This window comes from Argentina silus (genome assembly GCF_951799395.1).
Source record: "Argentina silus genome assembly, chromosome: 8".
Taxonomy (NCBI): Eukaryota; Metazoa; Chordata; class Actinopteri; order Argentiniformes; family Argentinidae; genus Argentina; species Argentina silus.
Window position 1 is genome coordinate 12,550,962 of NC_139662.1, and position 26,882 is coordinate 12,577,843.

The 26,882-nt window shown below is 41.0% G+C and overlaps 1 protein-coding gene across 6 annotated transcripts; it reads right to left on the reverse strand.

The window, feature by feature from the left end:
- Positions 1-26,882, reverse strand: atp2b3a (ATPase plasma membrane Ca2+ transporting 3a; the record flags this gene model as incomplete). 6 transcript variants are annotated; one of them, XM_083674499.1, is made up of 21 exons in its annotated part: positions 1-420; positions 5,246-5,332; positions 6,373-6,561; positions 7,059-7,166; positions 7,434-7,645; positions 8,655-8,868; positions 9,333-9,524; positions 9,833-9,939; positions 13,841-13,928; positions 14,067-14,246; positions 14,820-15,054; positions 15,572-15,813; positions 16,145-16,387; positions 16,602-16,816; positions 17,184-17,348; positions 17,817-17,855; positions 19,461-19,586; positions 21,804-21,929; positions 23,006-23,263; positions 23,694-23,891; positions 26,663-26,882. In XM_083674499.1, 21 exons carry the CDS (start codon positions 26,880-26,882, stop codon positions 1-3), a joined length of 3,864 nt encoding a protein of 1,287 aa, XP_083530625.1. The 6 variants fall into 6 exon arrangements, with proteins under 6 accessions (XP_083530625.1, XP_083530624.1, XP_083530623.1 ...); XM_083674498.1 differs by having other exon boundaries at positions 19,443-19,586; XM_083674497.1 differs by having other exon boundaries at positions 19,422-19,586.

Consider the following 26,882-nt stretch of genomic DNA (forward strand, 5'->3'; position numbering starts at 1 on the left):
TTATAAACATGTCTCAAAGCTGTGCAATGGGCTGGCAGGACAGGGAGACGGTGATGGTTGTCTTGCACCTGTCGGGGTCAGGTGAACTCTGTTCTCAGAGGCGTTGTTGTTGCAGTTGAGGGCGACGGGGACGGGGAGGCTCTGCTGGCCGTAAGGCTGGGCATGGGGGCGGCGAGAGCGGGGAGGAGGCCGGGGGGGCTGGGTCGATGGAGGAGGTGGATGAAAAGCCGGGCGAACGTGGTTTCTGTTGGACCGCTCTGATTCTTCTTCAATATCTGTCTCGTCAATCAAGGGGATGTTGTGGACCAAGTCATTGATGAGAAATTCCGGGTGGGCCATGAAGTCGTGGATGGAGTTCCTGGATTCCTGTTTCTCAATACCGTCATAAAGGGAGCTACGGAATGCTTTCACCACTCGGATCTATGTTGTGGTTAATAATGGTCAAATAAAAAGGGAAAATGCGAAACAGAAAAAGGTGGGATAGAAAAGTGGAGACAGCTTTAGCATATAAGATTACAATTGCAGATGTCTTGGCTAAACATACCTGAAAAACTAACTTGATGGTAAAGGGATAAAACTGTTGATTCCTATTGCCATGTAACCATTAACAATTATCTCTGAAGTTCATCCTCTGGAAGGGAAATTGTTGTAAATATATCAAAAATAAGATATTTTATTTATATATAAACTAGGTAAATACGTAATGTTTTTGAGGACTTCAACATTGCCTGGCATGTTTATGTCCCAGTTTATGGGCTGTACAGCATGTTCCCTCTCTATACAGTTTAATTTCCTCTTTTGATCCTCATATGCAGTCCATGACCCTATTAATTCAAATGCCTCACTGACTTGATAGTTCTCTGTATGTGAATAGCTGTTTAGCTGTCGGGTTTACAAATAAATCATATGCAATAATCGTATTACTTTGATTGTAAACTATATATTGTGCAGACGTTTAAGTGGGGTAGGAAAATACAAAAGTAATGAAAGTATAAGAACTTAAGAACTTAAATAGTATTAAATAAACTTTACTGTTGTCAATTCAATGTATACAAAATGAATCAAAGAATCATTGATAATAAGGACCATCACAATCTTAATGGCTCCAACATACATGTCACACACAAATAAACAGGTGAGAGTAATCAAACCCAGAGCATGGACGGAGGGATCGAGAGGCCGATCGGCTGACCAAACAACAATTAGCATGCAGACAGAACGAGTGAGATAGCTACAGTACATCCCGCATATACTGCCATGCTGTGAAAATAAAAAATGAATACATTCATTGTGGTCGTGCACAAGCTTGTCTCGATGTAACATGAAAAAATAAATGCAAATCGGTGCTGAGATGGATGACATATCTAACCGCTGTTGCCATATCATCACACCAATGAAATCAGCCGTAATGCAGCCACCGGTGATGCAAATGGAGATCCAATCACAATACAGACCAGTCACAATAATTACAGGCCTGTAATAGGCTTAATGAGTTACGGAACACCACACAATCAGTTAGGCTATGTAATACAATGCTTTGTTTCTTTCTTCATCCTTAAAAGTGAATTGCATCTTATCTATGTATTTTGGATAATTGGTTTGCATCCATATCAGAACAAAAGTGTATATAAAACGTATATAGAAGTTAATTGGAAAATGTTCTAATAAGGCACCAGAATAACAACACTGAAACATATTATGTGGTAGAGTATAGATCCTAATCCAAAAGTATCAAAAACCTCATAATCATCCCATTTTTGACACAATTTAACCACTTACCCCACTGCTTTTCAAAAGTAGTCACAAAAGATTAATTATTCTTCCCGCAATGGAGAGTTACCATTGAACCATACAGAACTCAACATACTGTAGGTCTTAATAAGCATATGGTTAAGTTACCTTTAATCTTGTGAATGAAGTAAACACAATGAATAAATCTGAATCTCATTTTATCACTATGGCTGGTCCAAGATGGAAGGTCAATGCTGTACTTGTAAAGTGTAATGAAATAATAAAATCATTCTCGCATTGAATATTACTGTATGTAAGGGAAGTTTGTGAACATTAATCCAATCATACTCTTTTGCCATGAACACATCCTACTGTACAAATCCATGAGATGCATATAAATGAACTTAAACTGGCATGTATATCATGCACAGATGTCTTTGGGAGAATAACACCGAAGTCAGAGTTCCGCTTGTGCATAACATTATGTATGATAGGTTCAATTTCTGTTTGCTCATTGTACCTCAGCAAGCATAACCAAAAAGACCCCATTCCCCCAGCAAGCACAGCCACAAACACCTGTTTCTTCAGCAAGCATATCCAAAAAGACTAATTCTGTGAGCAAGCACAACCTACAGTAAAAAGACAGTTTCTACCTGTGAAAATGACCACAAAGACCTTTCTTAGCAATAGGCAAGAAGCAGCAAGACCCAATAGACATATTGTGATGAAGAAATCAGGCAACACAGAGGGGGTTAAAGTTGACATGTGCTGATTTGTTTTTCCAAGGAGCAAAATAAAAATGTTCTCACATCCTAAAGGAAATTGTAAACTTTCGAGTATAGTGCCCACAACATCGAAACGCAGATTGTTGAAAATAAGATACTTCGCAAATCTCAAAAAAGTGTTTGCTTGGTTTTTCTCAAATGGCGCAACTAACTCTTTGAATTCCACAGTAGGAGCTGGATGGAAAAACATCACATGAGAAGTTCACAGTTAATGAGGTGGTTGAATCAATCCCAAGACCTGTCAAGAGTTATTCAATGGCACTAGACAAAGGAAGGCTGGAGGTGGGGACAGATGATGTTAATGACAATAATGTAAGTTAATCACAAATTCAGGGTTGGGCTCAATTCATTTGAACTCGGGCAATTCAGGGACCAAATTGGCATAAAATTTAGATCAATTTAGACTGGGTCAAATATGTCTGTTCCTGAATTAAATTCAGTTTCGATGGAATTGACCCCCAACCAGTTTACACAAAATGTCAGAGTTTCTTAGTGAATGTTTAGCAAATCACACAAGGCTGTACAGGATGATGTAGTCAGATAAAGGCTTACTAGACAATGAGTAACACAGAAAAAGTCAAATGTTCTGAATTCCTTTACAACAGCAAGTGCCTTCTCATTGTGCAGCAGAGGTGATTTGGAATCATGCTCTCATGATGAGTAGTGCTATCTGAGACTTCTCAGCCCAAATGTAGCTCTCAAACCATGAGGAGGTCCTCTTGGTTTATCGCTATACGTTTGGGTCATCCATGCGAGGGGTCCCCGGTTACAATTGCATCAGTGATTAAAGAATGGAACAATTATAAAAATGCCAGAACCCCAAATAAAATGGGAAAACAGACATTGTGATGATAGAGTGTCGAATCATAACTTGACAAAGATTGTGTGACTCACATTTTTGCATAAATAATACATTGATGTCAATGGGAGATGTGTGTGTTGTGGATCTGAAGTTGGGATTCAGGCCATGGAGGACAAACTAACTTGACAACAAGAGTCACTAACTTGACAACAAGACAGTGAGGACAGGAAAGGAAATTGAAGTAAATAATAATAATTAAAGTAAAGCTTGAGAATTTAAAAAAAAAGAAAAAGTCTGCTTATCTTCCTAATATGGGTTGGTTGAATTAAAATACATATAAGGGAGACAATTCAATCAAAAAGTCTTCCAATAAACTTGGACTGAGAGGAAAATTGCACAACATTTTGGATCTAAGGATATGTGCATATCCTTCTAAACAAACTAAATGTAAAAAATGTTAGGAAAATGCCAGTATTTAGACCTAAACTACATTGTTCAATATTCAATTATTGCTACTGATCATTTATAGTTTTTTAAAGCTTGAATCTTACATCATGCTCCTTTAGGCCCTGTACATTAATTAATGTTGTTTGTGTAACTACAGCTAAAACATTACAATTCTGTCCGATAGCGTTACCCATGTTAGAAGAACCAAGATCATTGACTTGTCAAAACGGAATAAGATCATTTCAATGTTTTATACAAAAATAACAATAAACAAAAAAGAAACAGTAATCAGCAACTTGGAGCATGTCAATTAATGTCAGTGATGGAAATAAAAAAAATATAGGCTGTAGGCATAATATGAAATTGACGTCATCACTCGTGAGTTGCTGAACCTACAATGAAAGAGAAAGAGAGAGGGGGCAAGAAAAAAATTGACGCTTAATAATTCAGGAAAAACCTGAATTATTATATTATGTTAGTTAACTGTAAGAACAGATTACAGAATCACACGTGAGACCATTATTTGGCAGTCCAACTCCAAACTGACTGGTAGAGGGATGAATAAAGATTAGCATTGTTAAAATTACAAAAAAGAGACATCTCAGAATTGTCAAAACTTTTGTAGGCTTATACTCGAAGGTTTACAACTACCCTGATGTGCACAAAACAAAATTATTAGAAACATTTTCAGTCATTTTTTCTTACTCGATTGTCCCTTTTTTTGCCTTGTTTTATGTTTGTGTTACAATCTTTTTGTATTGAAAACAGAACTAAACAAATTTAGACTTTTAAATTAAATCTGGTATTACTGTAGTGAATATGTTGAATAATTGCCTCCTGAGAAAGAGTTTAAATTGGCTTATTGTTATAGCTCAGAATCAACTCATCAGGTCTGAAAATTAACCTTAGGTATAATCACAGGAGAACTGACTGCTCTAAACAGTTTGAAATGTGGGTGATCACAGACTGTCAAGCCGAACAAAGCAGCAGATAAATAAATATATAAAGATCATGAGGTAGTGACAAGGAGGTAGAGAAACAAATAAAACAACCACAAATAAACACACACACACACACACACACTAATTGATGTAGAAAGACTCTCTAACTGATGTAGAAAGACAAGTGCAAAGAAGAAAAACTCAAATAAACAGGTCAGTGGTTCAGGCACCTCAGTGTTGAATCCCCTTAGCATATTGCACGTACGCACGCACGCAGGCACATAAGCACACACGCACACACACACACACACACACACACACACACACACACACACACACACGCACGCACGCACGCACATTTTGATAGGCAGAGAAAGGTGCATATCTACATGTATATTTCAGACATGCTCATTTTGATGGAGGTGAGTGGACTGTTTTTGTTTTGTGCCGTTAATGGATGGCAGAAACTCACTCCCAGGCGCACCAGTTGCATTGGCAGTGGAGAGAACTACGTGAGTGGGAGTAGAAATATTGGTTACGTCATGGAGTTGGCTGAGAACTGACGAGCGACGTCGCACAGCACCCTGAAAGGAACCACTTCTCTTGAAGGTACTCACTACCTCCATCTGTTGGAGAGAGAGAGAAGGTCATTACACACAGGACAGGACAGTGGTGCAGCACATTGGTAGGGGACACTGTAGGGTATATTAAAGGGCTGTAATGACTGTAATGACGAGGTTGTTTACAGTAGTCATGGTAAATACAGTATAAGGAGTTCTAACTGGGGTTTGAGAGTTAATCAAATAAGTCTCATATAAAGGCATGTCAAAAAGCCAATCATATAGCCCTCAAAACCAAGGACTAATCATGTTAAAATGGGTTTACTCAGCAGTATATGTATAACATAGGTGCAGAGACAAGACTTCAAGGTTTATATTTCATATACGTATTGTTTAGTATAAGCAAGATTACTGGAGACTCCCATCTGTGACACAGCAAGAAAGATTAACAAAAGAGGACAGAATACCAAGAAGAAATGGAGAAACAAACGGAATCTGGAACAAAAGCAATGAGATGTGGAAGAAATAAGAGAAAATTAGAAACAAAGGATGGAATATGAATGACTATTTATAGGTTAGAACAAAAAGAGAGTGTGAGTTAATGCACATTTCTGAGCTATAGAAACAAATAGCAAAACGTCTTTGGTATCTGTCAAAATGATTAAAATCCATTGTATTGCTTAATACAATATATTGAATGGTGCAATTGAGAATGTTCTTATTTTCAGTAACACTTTATTATAACATTCATTTATAAGCTATTTATAAATAATTGTCCATGTTAATGATTTAATGTTTGTAAATCATCAGCAGATGCATTTATGAATGTTAGTACACGACGGCTGTATAAATGCATCGAATAATGAATTACAAATATTAACAATTACCACATGCATTCTAAATAATCTATAAATGGTTTATAAACTAAAGTTATTATAAGTGTTACTGTGTTTTCTTTACAGCAATCAAAGGCCTTAAGGAGCGAAGCATGGCAAAATAAATCAAGGCATCAAAAAGAGGAGACTCATATACAGTATCCAGAAACCTCCCGGTGGGTAAATGCCAGTAGGCGGGGAAGGAAATGGCTGAACCCAACAACACTGTACCTGAGTCTGAATGCGGTTGAGCCCTCGGAACCACAGGATCTGCCCTCTCCGCAGCTCCCTCTCTGCGTGGTCAATCTCCTCCTCGTCGTCAGCCATATCCTCATCTATGATCTCATCATCCGTGCCGTCCGGGCCGTGACCAGCTTCCTTCAAACACCGCAGGTGGCGGGTGGGGACTGTAGTGATGACCTGGTGGCCACAGGGAGAGTTATGGGTAAGGCCACAGAATTATAACATCACAAGATGGAAGGATTTTATTATGATATCTGTGGATAGGGCCCTGACTTTTTCCCTGACCACGTTCCTGACCACGTGAGCTTGTAACTCGGCCCTGAAATGTTGGTATGTGGTTAAGTAAAAACGCAAGGCCCTAGTAATGAGTTATTGCTTCCCAACAACTGTCTTAGGACACACTGTTGTGACTCTTCGGTCACAGTTAAATGCTGGCTTGTGGCTAGTCACTTTGTTTCAGTGATGGAAAAATAATCAAGTCATAGGATGGATCAAGACATGAAACATTTTGGAAAACAACTTTAAAAAAAAACAACCCTAACCCTAACCCTAACCCTAACCCTATATTTCAACTAAACTGTAGCATAGACTAGAGAAGGGTGTGCTCTCAATACAAAACAAAACAAAACAAATACGAAGAATCAAAGACACAAACTAAAAGAAAGATGTGCCACCTGTCCCCACAGCAGCTCTCCAACGCCCACGACTAGACACCAAAGCCACTGCTCCACGTTGAGAGGTGTGCAGCTGAAAGGTTTCCCCCCAAACTGCACAATCACAATCTGTACATAGGACAAGAGGAGAAAGATGGTTCCCAATGATTAGCTTAACATGTCCTTGATTACAATGAATAAACGGTTCACTAAGTACATTCCCACATAGCCAAACATGGGTAGCGTTGATTGTTGATAGGCTCATTGTAAACCAATATTTGAAGTGGATACAAATTCAGTGCATTTCACATTACATAATGCTGGCTGAAAATGGCACTGCGAAAGAACAGACACAAAGAACAAGGAGAAGTATGCTACTAAACTGTGGTTTCTCACCTGCATCACAAAAGTCCCCAGCACAATACTGCAGAAAATGGGGTTTGAGAAGATGCCGTCGAAGACGTTCCTCTCGCCGTGGATCTTGCGAGCATTGATCTCGTTGAAGAGTTGCATGAGGACGAACGTGTTGAAGATGATGGTGTAGTGCTCAGAGGGGGGAGAGTGGAGAGGGGCATGGCGTCCAGAATCAATGTTAAAGATCTTTTCTCCTGAGATGTGTGAAAGAATGAACAAGAGAGCCACACTAGGTTGTGATTCACTCAATCTCAAAAGTCTTTCCTCGATTCCTGACTCTGTTAGGGATATGCATTTTTTCCTGACCCCATGACCTGACCAGGAGAATCTATGCTTATCAGTCACTCTAAACACATTACAACTTTAATGGCTTCATGAAGCCCAGCAGAGCACTTCAGTGGATTCCTCATTTTACCGAGGTGCTCCACTGAGAGGTATTTTATTCCAGCAGCTAGGAGATGTTTTAATGATTCATTGTAGGAGGATGCTGGATGGAGGATAATTGCAATTTTGCAGTTTTTGTGTATTTTTGTGGATATTACAGTTTTATGATGATACTGTATGGCACTGACATGATATGGCAACTACTTTTTGTGGTTGTGCACTGAGTGGCTTATGGGCTTGGATTGAGTGTTGTTTGTTTAGAGTTGATCATTTGTTTACAGTGTTGTTTTATATATACTGTCCATTTTTACAGTTTTCCTTTGTAACCTGTGACTGTAAAATAATTTCCCCTTGGAGATTAATAAAGTACTCCCTCCCTCTCTCTCTCTCTCTCCACAAAACCCTTTGTAAGTCCTAAAGAGATACACAAATACATAAATCATGTATAAGAAAATGGTAGGCTACATAAAAGTTCATTAGACCTTAATCGGTTCTCATTCCTTTCATGTGTGACCGCATTATCAATACTATGGGTGGATGGATGATTTCCTCCAAACCGCAGTCCCATAACAGATGCACACTGTCTCATTCTTAAGCTTTCTTCTCATTATTGGTTGCGTTCCAGGTCACTTACATTGCAGTCACACACCTCATCTCACAATGCCTAAGCCACCGTTACCCTATCAATATCATAGCCACAGTTACCCTATCAATATCATTGCCTACAATAGATGACGTGGTTGCAATGTAGATGATGCGGAACACAACCATTGGTTAATTTGTGTAGTGCAACTGCTTCGCAGAGGGTCTTGCACATACCCGCAAACAGCAGAGTGAAGATGATGATCAGTTGGTAGACCCCATGGCCCAGGATGTTCTTCATCATGGTGCGGGAGATGAGTGGGTTGTTGCGGCCGTAGGGCTTCCTCAGCAGCAGCTCCTCGGTGGGCATCTCGGTGGCCAGAGCCAGGGAGGCAAAGGTGTCCATGATCAGGTTGACCCACAGCATCTGCACCGCCTTCAGAGGAGAGTCCTGGAGAGGGGAAGGGAGGGAAGGAGGTAGAGAGAGACAGAGGGGTATGGAATGAGAGGGAGTATGGAGTGAGAGGTAAGGGAAAAGGGCGAGGTAAATCGAGAAACCGGGGCAATGAGAGAGAAAACGGTAAAGAGAGGTCAGCAGAAAGCAACGGTCAAGTAGAAAAAGGAAGGTGAGTATAATGAGAGAGGGAGAAGTAATTAGAAAGATAAGCAAGGAGAGAGAAAGAGAGGTAAAGAAAATGAGAAATAAACAGTTAAGGAGAAAGGGAAAGGGAGAAAGAGAAGGACAGATGGGGGTCAAGAAAGACAGATTTGCTTCCCGTCTTGGAATTTCAACAGTCCATTATCACATATTGTATGTTGACCTAGTATTCTGAACCTAACTGAAGCGATCCATTTGGAAGTTTCAAAGTGAACAATCCAGTGTTGTGTGTGAGAGTGAGATATTGGGTAGCCTACCTGTGTGATACAGGCACCAGTGAAGGCTACTATGACAGCCACCACATTGACAGTGAGCTGGAACTGGAGGAACTTGGAGATGCTGTCATAGACATTACGGCCCCACATGACCGCCTTCACAATGCTGGAGAAATTATCATCAGTCAGGATGATGTCAGAGGCCTCCTTGGCTACGTCAGTACCGGCAATGCCCTACACAGAGAAAAAATCAACATTGCATTTACCTAAGGTTAAAGCTATTTGCTGCGTATGACAAGTCTCACTACTACATTTTTCATGTTCATGTGCTCAGTTTTATTTATCTCTCCTAAGGAAACAGCAGAGCAGAAATGTTACTGCTACCATAGAGAGATTGCAAATTGCAGAAGCAAGCATTCAGTTTCTTCTGGAAATGTTCCTTCTTTAGTTCTCTTACATGCCAGTTTACCCTAGAAACATTCTATGTCATGTCAAATTTGCTCAAAACACATTTTTTGTGTCATCATCATCACCTCTCTTACCATAGCAAAGCCAACATCTGCCTTCTTGAGGGCAGGTCCGTCATTTGTACCGTCCCCTGTCACTGCCACAACTTGCCGCTGCTCCAGTGCTGTACTGTCTATGATGCCTGCAAGAAGAGGAAGTGGATCATTTTGAATGACAGCTGCTATACAGTGTGTGGGTTTGTTTATGCTACTGTGTTACACAGAAATGTTCAGCCTTGGGAATGATAGAAGTATTTATCTGTCTAGAGTATCAGTGCTCTATGTAAGAAATGTGACAGTAAAGGATTTTTTCTTCTTTTGGCTCTATACTCCAAAAGTTTGTATTTGAAATCAAACATTTACTATGAGGTGAAATTAGAATAGATTCTAAGCTTTTATTTGAGGGTTTCACCATTTAGAAATGACAAGACTTTATAGACATAGCCCCCCGATTTCAGGGCACCAAAAGTAATGGGACAATTGGCTTGACAGGTGTTTCTGGTAAGTCAGGTGCATTCTGTTATGGAAATTGTACAGGCATAAGAGTCAGTGTCTATTATTGATTCTAGGCTTTACGTTTGCCTTTGGATTCTGCTATTGGTGTTTGTCAACATGAGGACACCAAAGAGGTGTCAATGAAAGTCAAGGAAGCCATTATAAGATTAAAAAAACAGAAAAACATTAGGCTTGCCAAAATCATAAGTTTGGAACATCATTAAAAAGAAAAGGAAGCACTGGTGACAAGGCCGGTGGTGGCTATGGGCAGGGGTGGGCTTAGCCCACTCAAACGTGCGTCTTGCCCACTCAATCAAAAGTTAAGATTTTTTTTTTTTTGTCAATAAATGGAAAAATAGAACAGAAAATACCAGTACCATTTCTAACTTCTGATTGTGTGGGCAGCCTACAGCCTGCCTCCAAAGTCGCCCACTGCCCACCCCCTCTTCTTGTCCTGTTCAGGACTGAAGCAGACCCGAGCTCTGAAGCTCTGAAGCAGACCTGTCCTCTGCACAGAGTGTCTCTGGGAGCATGACAAAGGGGAGGGGTGTTGCTATGACAACTATGAACTCTGATGGCTCAGATTGCACACATTCAGGGCAAGGCAAAGCAAGTAAAAGCACACACATGGTCCCACTGCTCGTGAAAAATTACACACTCAAACGCATAACCTGCTGTAACTCGTTTATGGATTGGAACAAATTAGTGTTCTAAATGTTTGTTTAACTTTAGTTTTTTTTTTGTTTATTACGCTTATTTTTATCAGGGATCATGTACAAAAACAGTAATCTCAGAGAGAGGAGAAGCTTTGCACCAGATTTAGCTACAAGCGAATTTCCATCAGCAGTCCATTTGTATCAACTCAAATTTATTTGATGAAGGGAGAAGGACAGACTGAGGCGAATGATCTGTAAATTGTTTGAATATACCTTAGAGAAGGACGACAAGCTAGCTGACATTGCTAAGGGTATACCTAAAAATGCCAAGTACACTTCGAAGGATATTCAAAACGAGATAATTGAAACACTGACAAACATGGTTCTTGGAGAGGTTTGGAAAAGGTATGCAAATGCTGACTCTGCAGGGTTTTGCATGGGAAGTGATGGGACTAGAGACAGGTGTAATGTTATGAATTTGTCCATAATGATTCGGTTTGTATGTAATTCCATGCCAGAGGAGCATCTGATTGGGTTGCTTGACTTGCATCAACTTGAAGCTGAGTACATGCCCACTGAAACATTGAGACATCTTTCTGATGCTGGTTACAGTGCTGACAACATAGTTAGCCAGTGTTATGATGGTGCATCGGTGATGTGTGGAGTACGAGGTGGTGTGCAAGCGTTGCTTCAAAAGAAGCTTGCTAGATATATTCCATATATTCATTGTTATAACCACCAGTTACACTTAGGGTGAACCTTTTTTTAACCTCTCTAGTTCCCTGTATAACTTCTTCTGTCACCACTATGTGTCAGAGAAGTATGATGCTCCTTGTCTCAAAAGACTGCTTAAAATTCGCTGGACAAGCCATTAAATTGTGACAAGGTGCATTGTTGAGAATGAAGACCGTCCTCTCAGTATCCTGTCAGAGATCCCAGAGGATGATGATGCCACAGTTGATTTGTGCACTGAGGCATCAGGCCTGTTAATTCAAATTAAGAGGCATCATTTCTTTGAGATTGGCAAATTTCTAGTGCGGGTGCTTGGTGTCTTGAAACCAGCGAATGCAATTCTACAGTCTCAGTCTGTGGATATGTGCACTGCTTGTGAGGTTGTTGGTGCATCACTGGAGTCTTTAAAAGACATCCGTAAAGATGATGGACAGAGCTTTCTCAGGTACCTGTTGAGGATGATTCACATCCTCTAAAGAAAAGGAGAACATTGAGTAAACACCTTAGTGAAAGTGTTGTTCTCTCAACTGTGGGTCATACAGATTCTGATGATCCCACCATCACTCCCTGTCAGTCTCTGAAAAGATCCCTGCTCAACATCTTTGACAGGGTCATTTCAGAAATAGAAAACAGATTTTCCAAGAAGAATGTAGACCTAATGACAGCCATATCCAGTCTTGTACCCAAATCTAGTGCATTTCTAGGTTCCACCGTGTTGCGCCCTCTGCATGTGAGTCTGAAAAATTAAATTCTTGTTGCAAAACCAATGTTGGTCAAGAAATGTGCAAATGAAACAGACCTGTCCACTGTGTGTAAACACCTGCAGGAGTATAAGGAAGCTTTGCCTGTGTTGCATAAATTGTATGTAACAGCCCTGGTAATTGGTGTGTCTTCAGCATCATGTGAGAGTTCCTTCTCCACACTGTCACAAGTCCTTGTTTGCAATCGCAAACAAGCTGGTAGGCCAAGGAAGACTTCAACATTGGATGAACAAAGAATGCTCACCATAATTAAGAAACAAAACAAAACAACTGTCCCACAGTTCGGGAACACTCTCCAGGAGGTAGGCATGAATGTGTCAGAGACTGCCATCCCCAGAATACGTAACCAGCCGAACTACAGAGGCTTCACTACAAGGTGCAAACCACTAGTTATCTTCAAAAAGTCAGGTCAGGTTACTGTTTGCTAAAAAGTACCTAAATAGCCTGCAGAGGTCTGGAAAAAAGTATTGTGGACAGATAAGATGAATATTATCATGGACCAGAGTGATTGCAAGTGGACATGTTTGAGACTCTGCCCAAGAAAGGATCTGCCCAAGACTTACAGCATACCACCTCATTTGTGAAACATAGTGGAGGGGGTGTTATGGTTTTGGCATGTATAGCTGCCACTAGAACTGGCTAACTAATTGATGATGTTTTCATTGAATTGAATTCATTTTGAAGTGTACAAGCAAATGCCCCCAAATTCATTGGATGGCTCTTTACTTTTGGTACCCTGAAATAGGGGCACTATATATAAAACATTGTGTCATTTCTAAATGGTGAAACCAACTATATGTACACAAATACCATCAAATAAAAGTTGAGAATCTATACTTTAACCTCCTAGTAATTGTTCAATTTCAAAAAAACTTTTGGAGTATAGAGCCTAAAGAAGAAAAAATGCTTCACTGTCGCTTTACTTGTGCAGTATGTCTAATTTGAAGTGCAAAAGGTTTTCACAAATGCTTTCACATGCAACATGTATTGACTGCAGTCATCATAACTACAATGTAGACTGGGGAACAAAATAAAGCGGGAACTAAGGAGACAGGCTTTGGAGATGCTGTTTTTACAAAACTATTGTGTCCGTACACCAGACCTGGGAAAAATACATATTTGAAATGGTTTCAAATATATTAAAAAAAACTTGAGGTATGCTTGATTAAACTTGCACAATGGGACAATGGAAGCAATGGAATAGTCTCAGAAGTGCATACCCTGCATGCAAGCCAAGCTAAATCAAGTGCCCCTCAAGTTTTTCAAATATTTGAAACAATTTCAAATACATATTTTGTCCAGCTCTGACATAGCCTGCACTCTGTTTACTGCATCCTCCAGTTGCTCACTCACGTGTTTACGAGAAGATTAGCTTGGAGGGAACCATTTCAACCTCTCACCTTTAACCAGTGTGTGTTTGTCTGTGGGAGAGGACCGAGCCAGAACTCTCAGCTTGGGCCAGACCTTGTCAATGCGCTCCTGCTCAATCTGCCAGAGAGAAAGTTTTTATCATCATTGTGCAGATCAACGGAAAATGTAGAGTCATAACAAAAATATATGAATGAATTGCATCCAAAGATGTTGTATAAGCACATATAAAGTATATGATAGTATCTATGATTATACCTCTCCTTTCTCGTTTCGGATTCGCCGATTGAATTCCTTGCCATCTATACACAGGAAGTCGTCCCCTGGCAGGATGATGCCACACTTGATGGCGATGGCGCGCGCCGTGTTGATGTTGTCACCTGTCACCATGCGTACGGTGATACCTGCCCGCTGGCATTTCTTGATAGCATCTGGGACCTGGTGAGGAAAGGCACTAGTGTTCGGACTGAACTTTGGACAATAACGTACTACCTGATTCCCCTCAATACATGATGCTACATCTCAATGAATGGATTTCAACTCTGAATGTCCACCTACCTGTTAAGTCATGCCACTGTGCTGATCCACCATGGATCTCTCCACTCTAACCTATCTATTTATTCAATCAGTCAACCCCATTGCACCAGCTGGCGTATAAGGCCATTTGCTTATACAAGTTCCTATTTCACTCATTTATGACATTTGAAACACTTTTTGATAACTTTAATCAAATAAAACCCAATCAAAACCCAAATAAAAATAAATGGTAACTTTACTTAAGCAATAATAAACTATATTTATAAACAGTGTACAATATATTTATAAACAAGTATGGCGTTACACACTTTGCTAAACATTCATAATGTTTTTTAAATATTGTTTTATGTTGGCACACGTGAAGACAGCAATAAATTATCTTCAACTCGGCTAGTTATCGCTGCCGGTGGTCTTCACGCTATTTTGTGGCTACTTCATACCACTGAGTCTACCTTTAAGGCCTTTGGTACCTACCTCTGGGCGGACGGGATCCTCAATGCCGACCACAGTGATGCAGATTAGATTGGTGTTGATTTCAGCTTCGTTATCCCAGTCGGGCTCTGGGCTGGCAGGTAGGTCCCGGTAGGCAACACAGATGGTTCTCAGGCCATTGGAGGCCATTGGCTCAATCACCTTCTTCACCATCTCATCCCTGTCCCGTGGGCGGAAGCTGCGTGGCTCGCCGCCACAGGCCATGATAGAGGAGCATCTAACAAGAGCACAAAGTGACGACAGTCACATGATTGGCAAGTCAAAGATGCAATCCTTGATTATTTTTTTAAGCCAAATGAAGGTGAGAGATGAGGCTGTGGAAATGTGACGACTCTGTAATTCATCGGCAGAGCTCTGAATGCTGACAGTCCATGATATTGAAATGACAGTTTTAAGCATATTTCGAAAGCTATTCATAGTTTAGTTTAGTTGATTAGGATATATAACATAAAACACATGACAAAGTACAGAACAGTTGCAGACAAATTATAGACAAAAGTAACACAGATCAATGTAGTAAAGCAAAACGACATTCAAATTAAAATAAAAAAGAATCAAACGTTGTCAAGAAACAGTAAAAGCCAGAGAATGACTGGAGGAGAGGCACTGTGAGACTCCACTCTCAGACTCACTTTAAGAGCAGGAGACCTTTGTTATGTGCACTGTGTTTGACCCCCCATTGCTCTGGTAAATTGTAGGGCATGGATAAGGTATTATTTGGGATGCTGACTCACTTTTTTAGCAGGATCTCCGAGGCGCCCTTGCTGTAGAGGCGGAAGGAGCCGTCGGGCAGCTGTACCACGGTGCTCATGGACTTTCGTACGGAGTTGAAGGTGTAGACCTTGTAGAGCTTCTCCTCAGGGATCTGGTCCCTCACGGTGGCGTAGTCTCTCTTCAGGTCCAACACAAAGCCCAACAGGGCACACTCTGTCTTGTTTCCCACCTGCTTGGGTAGGCCACCCTCTACATCAGGGGGCTTGAGGGATAAAAACCATAAACATCGCAGTTTGTTAAATGCATAACATACTTATCAGAAAATAAGCCAAAGTAATCTCTAGTATCAGAAATATTGGGATCGTGTGGAAGGAAAAGACTGAGAATGCTACAGTGTACTATGTCTACTTTATCTATTTGTATTATTCAATGAATTCTCACTCTATTTTGTGCCATAAGCTTAAGAAAATGTACAACAAAGATGTTGTATAGTAATAACGTCTTTGCAAATGAAACTAGATAACCAGGCAAAAAAAAACAACAGTCATGCCCCTTTTTAATTGCGGCACTGAAGACATAATCCACCCTCTCACCATGATCTTGGAAGTGTAGGCGCTGTTGACAGCAATGGCGCTGACTAGCGTCTCCAGCACCTTGGGGTTCATCTGATCTGGGTCTGGGACCTCGTGGAAGTGCCGGTCACAAGCGTAGGCTTGCACCACGGTCATGCGGTTGGTGGTGAGGGTACCTGTTTTGTCCGAGCAGATGGCTGTGGCGTTGCCCATGGTCTCACAGGCATCCAGGTGGCGCACAAGATTATTATCCTTCATCATTTTCTAAACGGAGGGGAAGAAGAGAATGAAGGGAGCGGGGAATTATGGTTTGGCATACCCCTAAGAAACTAGAATACAATTCAGCTGCATGCACAGTAACCTCGTTCCCAGGCTATTACACACACACACACAGACACAGACACACACACACACACACACACACACAGAGAGAGAGAGAGAGAGAGAGAGAGAGAGATGGGTGTGTGCTTCCCCTTACCTTGACAGAGTAGGCCAGTGATATGGTGACAGCCAATGGTAGGCCCTCAGGCACAGCGACCACCAGCACCGTGACACCAATGATGAAAAACTTGACAAAATACTTCACGTACAAAGGCGTACACACAGTGAGCCACTCCCGGCCCTGCACCACGAATGTTTCAATCACAAAGTATACCACCAGGATGATGACTGTTATAGCAGACATGACCAGGCCTGAGGAAGTGGAGACAGACACACACACTGTTATTTACAGTTGATACAGTACCAGATACAAAGAAAAAGTGTGCTTTGCTAGCCAACCTTGTGTACACATAGGTCAAGTCGAGGGGCTGTGTGGAGCTAATTCAAATTGACTATGTTTTTTTCACAAATGAATGGGACAGGCACCATCTAAAATGATGGAATTGTGCAGTCATTTTTTCCCAAAAAACTAAGTCCTTTTTTTTCAAAAACAGATAGCATGGGTTTCACTCAACTTGACATAAAGGCCACTGATTAAGTCTGAAAACCCCTTGTAGGACAAGCAAATACGTAGGTGAGGAAAAAAGATAGAATGACCGTTGAATTTAGTCTGTCTCACCTGCCTTCCCAATCTGCACGGCCAGTTTAGTGAGTTTGCCCTGGAGGACAGACTTCTCTTTTTTAGACACGTTGGTCTTCTTCTTCTCCTTCTCCTCTACCTCTCCACCTTCTGCACTCTTCAGGGGTTGCATCTCCATTGCGACAGCCTCGTCCTGTTTCTTTGCTAAGGTCAGGGGGTGCCACAAAGCAAGGAGAGGGATAGGAAAGTAGAGAAAAGCCAAAGAATCTGGTAAGCATTTGGGCAAAAAATTGTTGCCATTGAGAATCACTGGGGTTGGTACTATACATTAAAAACACAGTATATGGGGTATAGTGAGTGTTCTGGCACAAAATGACTTGCTATCTGACAAAAGTTCTTGCTCTGTACGTGGATGTATCCTTATTCTTAGTCTTTTGATATCCTCACAAACAGAGGCAAGTTTGCACTCAATATTGCATCACATTTGAGAAGTAACACATTTTAACAAAATGTTATTCAATTATACATTTTTGTAAACATACAGTTTTGTTTAAATTACATCTTTATACAATATAGAGTGTATACTTTCTGTTGTTTGCATGGTTCTCCATACTCTTTAGGTGCAGTCGCCTGCTTGTAGTGAGGGACAACTGAATTACCAAATTATCTCACCTTTGTTTTGATTGTTTTCCAATGTTCCATCCTGCTTGCCTGTCATTGAGTGAGAGAGGTACATTTACAGATGTAAACAACTGTGTGAATGACTGACAGGTTCAGAGAAAATTCAGTTTCATTTCAGCAATATCAGGGGATGAATAGCAGGCGTGCACTAAGAATGCATGCTTACATTTTGACATCATCTCACGCTATGACCGCTGCCATCATTTGTCCAATTGATTCATGAACTGAATCTCAATTCATACCCTGAATTCACTGAATTGAAACTGAATAGAACCCATCCTGGATGGACTTACGCTGCATGGGAGGCAAATATTCAACTCCTCTGAAGGAGTCAAAATCAAAGAGACAATGAAAAGACAAAATTAAAGTGAAAGATAAGTTTGAGGAAATTGTAATGACATCAACATGGAGTCATAGTTACTTCAACAACAAAAAAAAATATTTTTATCAATGCAAACACATCTGGTCAATGCTTTCTTTTACAGTTCTGTTTCAGCTGGTATTTACCTTGCATTTACTAAGAAAATCTATGGTAAAAGTTGGCATTTCCTTATCTCAAAGAGGTAATGTAATCCCACAAAAAATAAAATGATTGTCTGGAAGTGATTAGGTGAACACCTTTTCACCATGTAATTTCTGTGTAAATACCTGGTAAATATTGGACTGTAAGACAAAGCTTCACCCACATCTGTTATTAGGGGGTCCACAATTTCCATGTCCCAGGGAGCCATAGTTGACCCCTTCACCAATCTAACTCTAGTAGGGGAAACACCTACCATTCGTGACGCTGATCTGTTTTGCTCCGACTGCAGGGATTGGCTGCATAGACGAGCTACTATTGCCCTCTGACAGGGTAGTAGTTTGGGAGTTTGAGATAGGACAGGGACGATAAAAGATTCTTTTAAAATCAAGGAAATAAAAGCAATTAAAACAGTAACACGGATGACCGACAACAACGAAAAATTAAAAACATAACCGAGGAATGGATAGAAATGAATGAATGACACCTCAGGAAGTGTAAAGAATACATTTTCATCTCTGATGTGGGATCTACTCTGAAGCCTCCCTCTCACCAGAGGCATCCCCCCTTTGTGTGTAACCCCATCTCCATCTTGCTCTCCCTCTTGCCATTCAATTATTGATCACTCTGCAGACTGCTGTGCTTTTACTGGATAGAATTATTAAACAGCTACCACTCTCTTCACATCAAGGGGAGAGACAGAAACAGGGAGGAGAGTGAGGATGAGTGTGCTATTACAGAAAACCCTTATGCTCACTCTCTCTCTCTCTCTGCCTATGTAATTGTAAATGCACCCTGTACAGCATGAAACTGCTATATCTTTCTCATAAGTTGAAGTAACATCACAATCACATCTTGAATGACTCATTGCTAATGCATGCCACTTATACACTTCTGTATTATGTACTGTGTAAGACACAGACATTGTATGTAAATCCATCCATAAACATATCCATATTTCAACACATTGCTGATATATGTATATATATATTTAGAGTCATGAACCTACAGTATTATGACATATAGATATAGTACTTACTACCACATAGCTTTTCAGATTTTCAAAAAGAAAACACTAAACGTCTTGAGGTAATGACATCTTGAATTGGACTTACCTTTCTTATCTTTCTTCTCCTCCTCCCCCTCTCCGGCCCCCAGCAGAGTGAAGATGATCCCAGTTTGGGAGTTGACTCCAACAGCAGTAACAAGCATCTTTCCTGAGCCTTCCATGACATGAGTTCCTGACAGGACACAAAGATACAGTTTATGACTAAACATCAAAATGACTATTATGACAATGATGATGATAACAACATGACAAATGATGATAATAATCAATAATGATGCTTCAAAGACAAGAACAATCCAATATACAAAAAAACAACAACAAGCAGTTAATAAATCTTTTTTTCTTAAGATATTGGAAAAACATTGCATTCATGTTCGACACAGAGCAACTGTTGTCCTTTCAGATAAACATATCAAGCACCAGTGGGTAATGCATTTAGAATAGTGTACTATTTGTTTGCTGTCATATAGGTTATTGACAGAGACCATGAGCTGTTATGAATACTTACAGCAAATTATATACTGCACGACATCACCTTTGTGTGATATACCTGTAGGTTCTCTCTCTCTGTGGTCACAAAAGATCGCATGGCACTTATTGCTAATCACAATGGTATGGTAACCCCAGTGTCCTGGCTAATTTTCCAATCTGGCCTTCAATTACAGCATGACCACCTCATCATCCCCATACCTAATTGCCATGATTCACTCTGTGCCTCTCCAATGCGGTGTGTGGTGAGCTTTCTGGCACAAAATGGCTGCCATAGCATCAGCCATTGTTAATGGTTGAGGTGAGTTTCCCTGTGCACAATGTAAAGCGCTTTGAGCACCCGGAAAAGCACTATATTATATAGCCAATCCATTATTATCATTTTTAAATGAATAATGTATGTAAGGCTTTTATAGATACATTTATAAGGTCTGCAATACAGAGCCATTAGCTTGTGTATTTTCATATCAAGTCTTACAAAGCACTATGGGGTGAAGGAAGGCACTATTCATGTGGTCATAATAATAGAGTTTAGACAGATGTTATCCATTTCACTCTCTTAATATGATAAGAAAGAAACTACAAGCATTTCCAAGGTCAGAGGTGGCAAGTGAACTTCTCCCACTGAAGCTTTTGTTTCATGCAGTAGTCTCTTCATAACCGATTACAGAAAACAAGGCTGTTTTTTCTTCTGAGCCATGATCTAATTACTTTTGTACAACAGACCTCTATTATGTTCCCTTAATTAAACCACTCCATCACAGCAAGGGAAGGCCGCTCAAAAACACCATTACGATGGCCTAACACAGTGTTACTAGGGTGGAGTGAGCCCTCTGTCAGTAAGAACTCTATACATGTTAGAAAGAACACTGTAGTCATGTCAAATGCTGTTTTACGGTGTGTTTTTAAGTGTGTACTACAGAGCATTTCAAGAGAGTTTGCACTTATCTGACAGGCTGTGGACTTAATATTAAATGAAGTACAGTATTACAAATCAAAAGTGGTAGGTGCTGAATACAGAAAAAAATAGCTGTCAGTCTTGGTATAACATATTGTTTATATACTAGGCCTATTGACCATGCAACAAGCTCTTTGATCTGTATTTCTAAATCTGCATTTGACTATCATTACCTTGTAGTTTATTGTTAAATGCGCCATTCCAGCAATATGACCTATTATACATTATGCCAGATGATACAAATAATCTTATTTCACATCTTGGTACTATACAGTAAAAATCCTGTTCAGTAAGTAACTCTGTGGTGAGTAGCCCTGTGTCCAAGGATCATTATTGGGCTAGAGGATGAGTGAGGGTCCCCTGTGGGTCTAATGGATGTATGACCCGATGCTTCAGGAAGCTGACCAGGGGCAACAATCCGATTAGCCCTGCCGGACTCTGGGGAGCAGGGAGGAGTCACTCTCTTACTGACAGAGGCAATCTGATTTCCCCTCTCTCCCTTAGTCTCTGTGCTGTGCAGCACAGCAAAAAGAGCCCAGTATACCAGACAGAGCCTTCACTCACATCAGTCACAGACTTATGCAATCACGAGTGTGTGCAGTAGAAGCACATACAAACACACAAATAGGCGGACACACATATACACACGCGCGTACACATGCGCACACACACTCACACACACACACACACACACACACACACACACACACACACACACACACACACACACACACAAACACACACACACACACACACACACACACACACAAAAGCAGAAACACACACGCTATATACTTTTGTTTGAATGTATGTATTGTACATCAAGTATGTAAATACTGTGTGTGTGTGTGTGTGTGTGTGTGTGTGTGTGTGTGTGTGTGTGTGTTTGTGTGTGTGTGTACACTCCGACTGCAACATTTACACTGTATCCAAACAACTCACCAGACAGCAACATGGGGTCCTTGTCAGCGGATTTGCGTACGTGGTCAGATTCCCCTGTCAGTGAGCTCTCATCGATCTTCAGGTCATTGCCCTGTATCAGTATCCCATCTGCAGGTAGCAGGTCGCCTGTGTGGCAGCATAAGATGAGGATGAGCAGAGGATGGAATGAGGGGTTTAGGTGGTTTCCCCAACAATCATCTGTCCCAGTCCTGAGGAAATGTTGTTTGGCCTCAGCCAAGCGTCGGCCACAAGCAGACAGTAACATTCTCTATGAGTCTGTTGTGCATAATAATGCATTATAGGTACCTAATTTGACTGCCCTGACCAATTTGATTGAATTACACCAAAATGTGATGTATCGATGCTAATTTGCTTCACTTCCACTCCATAGTTACAACGCATTTCCCTTATGAAGAGGGTTCGAATCCCACCACCATCTATTATGTGTTCTCCCTAATCTGTCTTCCCTTTTCTAAGAAAACAATATCCATTCTCCCCTTTAAAATAGGTGCTGTTATAAAGTCTTACAATACACTATATGACACATGTATTATGAATACATTCCTAGTTATGCATTAAAAGCTTGTTTATGAGGAACCATGGCTTGCTCTGAATGCCCATGGCAAATTCTATAATACATACACATTAGGCAAGATAGAGGGCACTGCAACTGCATCCACACAAGAGGCACATGGAAAGTGTTACCAAGTATACTACATACTACAGTACACAACCATGGCTGACACTCATCAGGCCCTAATGAAGGCCAGTACAGACCGCAAACGCCTAGTTGGCTGATATATTAAAAAGAAAATGTCATAGTTTAAAAAAGAAAGAAAGAAGAAAGTTGCCATTGAATGGCTTGCAATTTTTTATGTAAAGGTAAGAACATTCAAACTTGCTTCCAAAAGGCACCCTTTGCCCTATTCTAACCCAAGAAGCTTAATAGTTGCAGTGTCGAGGCTTAGTGTTAACACGCCTGACGGTTGCGCACACATACAGTAAGTACACTGTCCCCTGAAGGTCCCAGGTTCACTACCCGAGTTCGGCAGTCCGCCCTCTCCTCCCTCTCGTCTGTTCCTCCTCTACTCTCCCACTGTCTGTAGAACGTCAATAAAAATACGAAAGGGGAGTGGGATTTCACTCTCCTTTAAAAACATTTGAAAAACACTCCAACCACCAACTACTTTCCCTCAACTGACCATATTTGACTTGCGCGACATCTCCCACCACCAAGTCAGCCACAGGGATCTGGATGACAGTGCCATTCCGCACCACAGCGAATCGTTGTTCTTGCTCGATGCGACTCTGCAGCCCCCTGAATTGCTTCTCCTTGCTCCAGTCATTGAAGGCTGTCACCAGCACCACACAAACGACCGAAAGCAAGATGGCTGCCCCCTCGATCCAGCCCGCCTCTGCCTCATTCTCATCTTCTGAACTGGATTCCGTACTCCCACATGCTGCGAGGCGTGAGGAAAAGGAAAGAGATATATAAGAGGAGAGAGGCAGAAAAGGAGGGATGTTAAGAAGGTGTGTACGTGAGGATGTTAATTGAAAGGGTTTCTGAAGTACCTTTTAACACGTATGACATCATAGTCATTAAACATCCTATAGTTCACTATCGCAAGTACTACCTCCTCCTATTCAGGTTATGTCATCTAGAATCATCACTCCTTCCTTCCTCTTTCTCCTTCTCCTCCCTATGAGGCGATGGTGGTTCTGTGAACCTTCCCTGGCACTGTTAGTTCCCAGACCTATAATGCATAGAATTTAGCTCAATGGGCTTGAATCATTTAATGACCCATTTTTAAAAGGTGGGTCGTGACCCAGTCTTTGAACAACACTAGTCTAGAGGGTCATGTGGATTATTGACCATGGTTTGCTAGCTACCTTCGGTCTCGTCCCCAGGCGGCTGGTAGAAGGACAGGGCCAGGGAGATGATGGCTGCGATCTCCAGGATGATGAGGGTGACGTCCTGCAGGGCCTCCCATACCAGTTCCAGAAAGGTCTTTGCCTTCTTCGGTGGAATGAAGTTCTGCCCAAACACCTGGCCGCGCTTTTCCAGGTCTTCAGGGTTGTCTGATAGGCCTGAGGAGAGGGAAGACCACAGAGATCACAATATAAATGTTGTCATAGGGGGTTTCATTCTGAAATCATGTGAACAATAATTAATGCACTCTGGTGGACTCGATTTAACTCACTTTGTTGAAAAAATGTTTGCATTTCAGCTACTTCTAGGAGTGCCAGAACAATGGATGAATACTTATGCAAACAGGTCCTCTCATTTATTTATCTGAAACAATATCAGATTTTCTGTCTTTTAAAGTGTCCAGTTAACTGTGTAGATCAGTGGAAAAAAAATGTATGTATTGTATTTCGATTTCGCAGTCTGAGGCAACATAATGTGGAAATTGTTCAGGGGAGTAAATATTTCTGCAAGTTACTGTATGTGTCTGTTTGTGCTGGTGCACCATTATTATGTGTCTGCTCTAATTTACACAAACTTTGTGCCAACATAGGTGCAGCAGTAAATTAGAGTGTTCAGATGACTTGACACCCCACATTAAATTTCTAACAATATATGAAACCTTCCTATCTTTGGGGCAGGACCTTGATTCTATGTCATCTGGCATCAAGAGTGATGTCAATTTGACATTGAAAGTGACATAAGAAAACCGAATGACACCTAATGACAGCTTGAATAAACATTCTGAAATATCTATTAACATTTATGTCAAATGCCCTAAAACTCTTACATAGACGGTGTGTCTACCTTATACATACCCCATTCAAATAAAGTCTTACTCAATAGGGTTACAGAAATAATCCTGCTTCGGAACCAAGTTACAGCTGGTATTACATTGACTCCTGTGACGTAACCATGTATGATCTGGCCACCTCGAATGTCAATATGGCTCGTATGCCTGTCTTATATCTTTCGCCTGTGTCAGCATTGTCAGTTGATTTCATTGAAATGTTTATTCAAGTGGTTTGCAGTCACATACCCCATTCAAATACAGTTAGGGCAGAATGTACTGTACATTCTATGTGTCCCTGATGTATGTGTACACTTGTCAGTAATGCAGGCACATAGCATCTGCGTCCACCAGATCACCATCAAATCATTATGCGTCTTTTGTTCATTTAGACCTCTTAGAAATGTCCAATCTCACAGAAATGTGGACATGATCCGATCATAGATCGCATGTTGATGCAAGGTGTAAATGGAGTCTCTGGCATATGCTTGTTGATGAGCCTGTCTATCTGATGTGGGTCTTCTGGCCACAGAAATGACTCAACTAGAGTAGACAGAACACAGCCAGCAACATCATCCAATTCATTTTGTAACTGTACAGTACATTTCAATAGATTCACATGAATCCGATACTGACATATCAATGTTTGAGTGCTGACACGGGTGCTGGGCCTCTCGGTGAAGTGAGATAGATGGAGTGGAACGGCACAGATGGCTAAGTCAGTGTGTGCTCTGGCACCTACACTTAGGCAGACTGTCACACACTCCTCATGTCTTCACCTGCCAAACATCACCTGCTGCTACTGGCAACCTAGCCATCACTCTTGCCTTCTTCTATCTGTCTTTTTATCCAATAACATTTAGGTAGGATATCCTTTAAATTGTAGTCAACAATATGGTACACACAGTACTTGATTTCACCCTGACTGAGTTCACAAATGATGTGTAAAGTAGACAAGCGAGGAAGGACAACTCAGGGCGAAGAGATATGCAAATGAATAATTCATCGGAAAAGAGACTCGCTGAAATAGTCACGATCTACTCATAATATTCTTTCAGTTGCCATGGTAATCAAGGGTTCATGAACAAATTCCTCTCCATCTACGTAACTGAAACCGCTTAAACGTATCACCAGTGAATTGTAAATATAGTTTCGTAACAACTACAAAAGAAGTCTGCTAATATTAGTGGCGATGATGAGTTCAGTTTAAAACTGAGGAGCATTGAAAATGGCAGATAACCCTAACCCTAACCCAACTGAGAACCAGCACTGTTCTTCATTTTCAATCTGAATGAATTTAATCTGAAATTGAAAATTAATCTGAAAGTTGCCACTGTAATCAATGATAAGCATGACCAAAATATTTCAGTGAAATGGTGCAAAAACTGGTCAGTTGACAAATAAACTGAATTACTTTATTTAAAAATACAATAGGTGAAATATAGAAACTTGTAGAAAGTCATGAAGCACTAATTTAGCGGTTACAACATTTCTTGGGCCTATTTGATGTTTACTGCAGTGGGCACTGATGAATGAGAGGAGGTGTCTGTCTCTCTGCCTCACACCCACCAGATTGCTGATGCTTCTGTAGCTTAGCAACATAACATGAAAGCATGTCCGGGCAGACAGAGTTGGGAATACACAGATACAGAAAGAAAAAACCAAGGCGGATGAGGACAATACAAATGAGGACATCGGATGACGTGGAAACCTGTGCACTGCCTCTTTCTATGACAAACACGATAGCATGTGGTGGCGGCAGTGCTATGATATACAATTAATCACATATAATCCACTGGTTGTCCATTGATTTGACCTATTCAACTTGAACTCTGTTAGTAAGCTGCAGAGTGCACAATATGCCTCTGCGATGCTGAATACCCCTAGCCCCTGCACTCCAATTCACTTGTTTAGACTGGCAAGAACTGGGTAGGTTTAAACGATATGGTCAAAATTCCATCAGAGGGCAAGGTAGAGCTATCACTATAACTTTTACTTATACAATACTTTCCGATCTAAATGAAGTGCATTGGGGAAGAGGCTAGGTGTACATTTGGAATCCAGCATGAGAGCAGGAGCGTCTGTACAGTAAGCGAGACTCACCATCAGCTGGGGATGTCTTCAGTCTCTGACAGAGGCCCTCTGTGTCTGTGTAGAGCTCTTGGATCTTCTGGATGGCCTCGGGACCTCTCATCTCCATGAGCTCCCGCAGATCCTCCAGGTTGGCCCCAAAGTCCCCTGCATGGTTCACCTCCATCCCCCCTGCGCTACCTCTCTGCTTCTTGGGGTGAAACTCCACAGAGCTATTCGCTATATCCCCCAT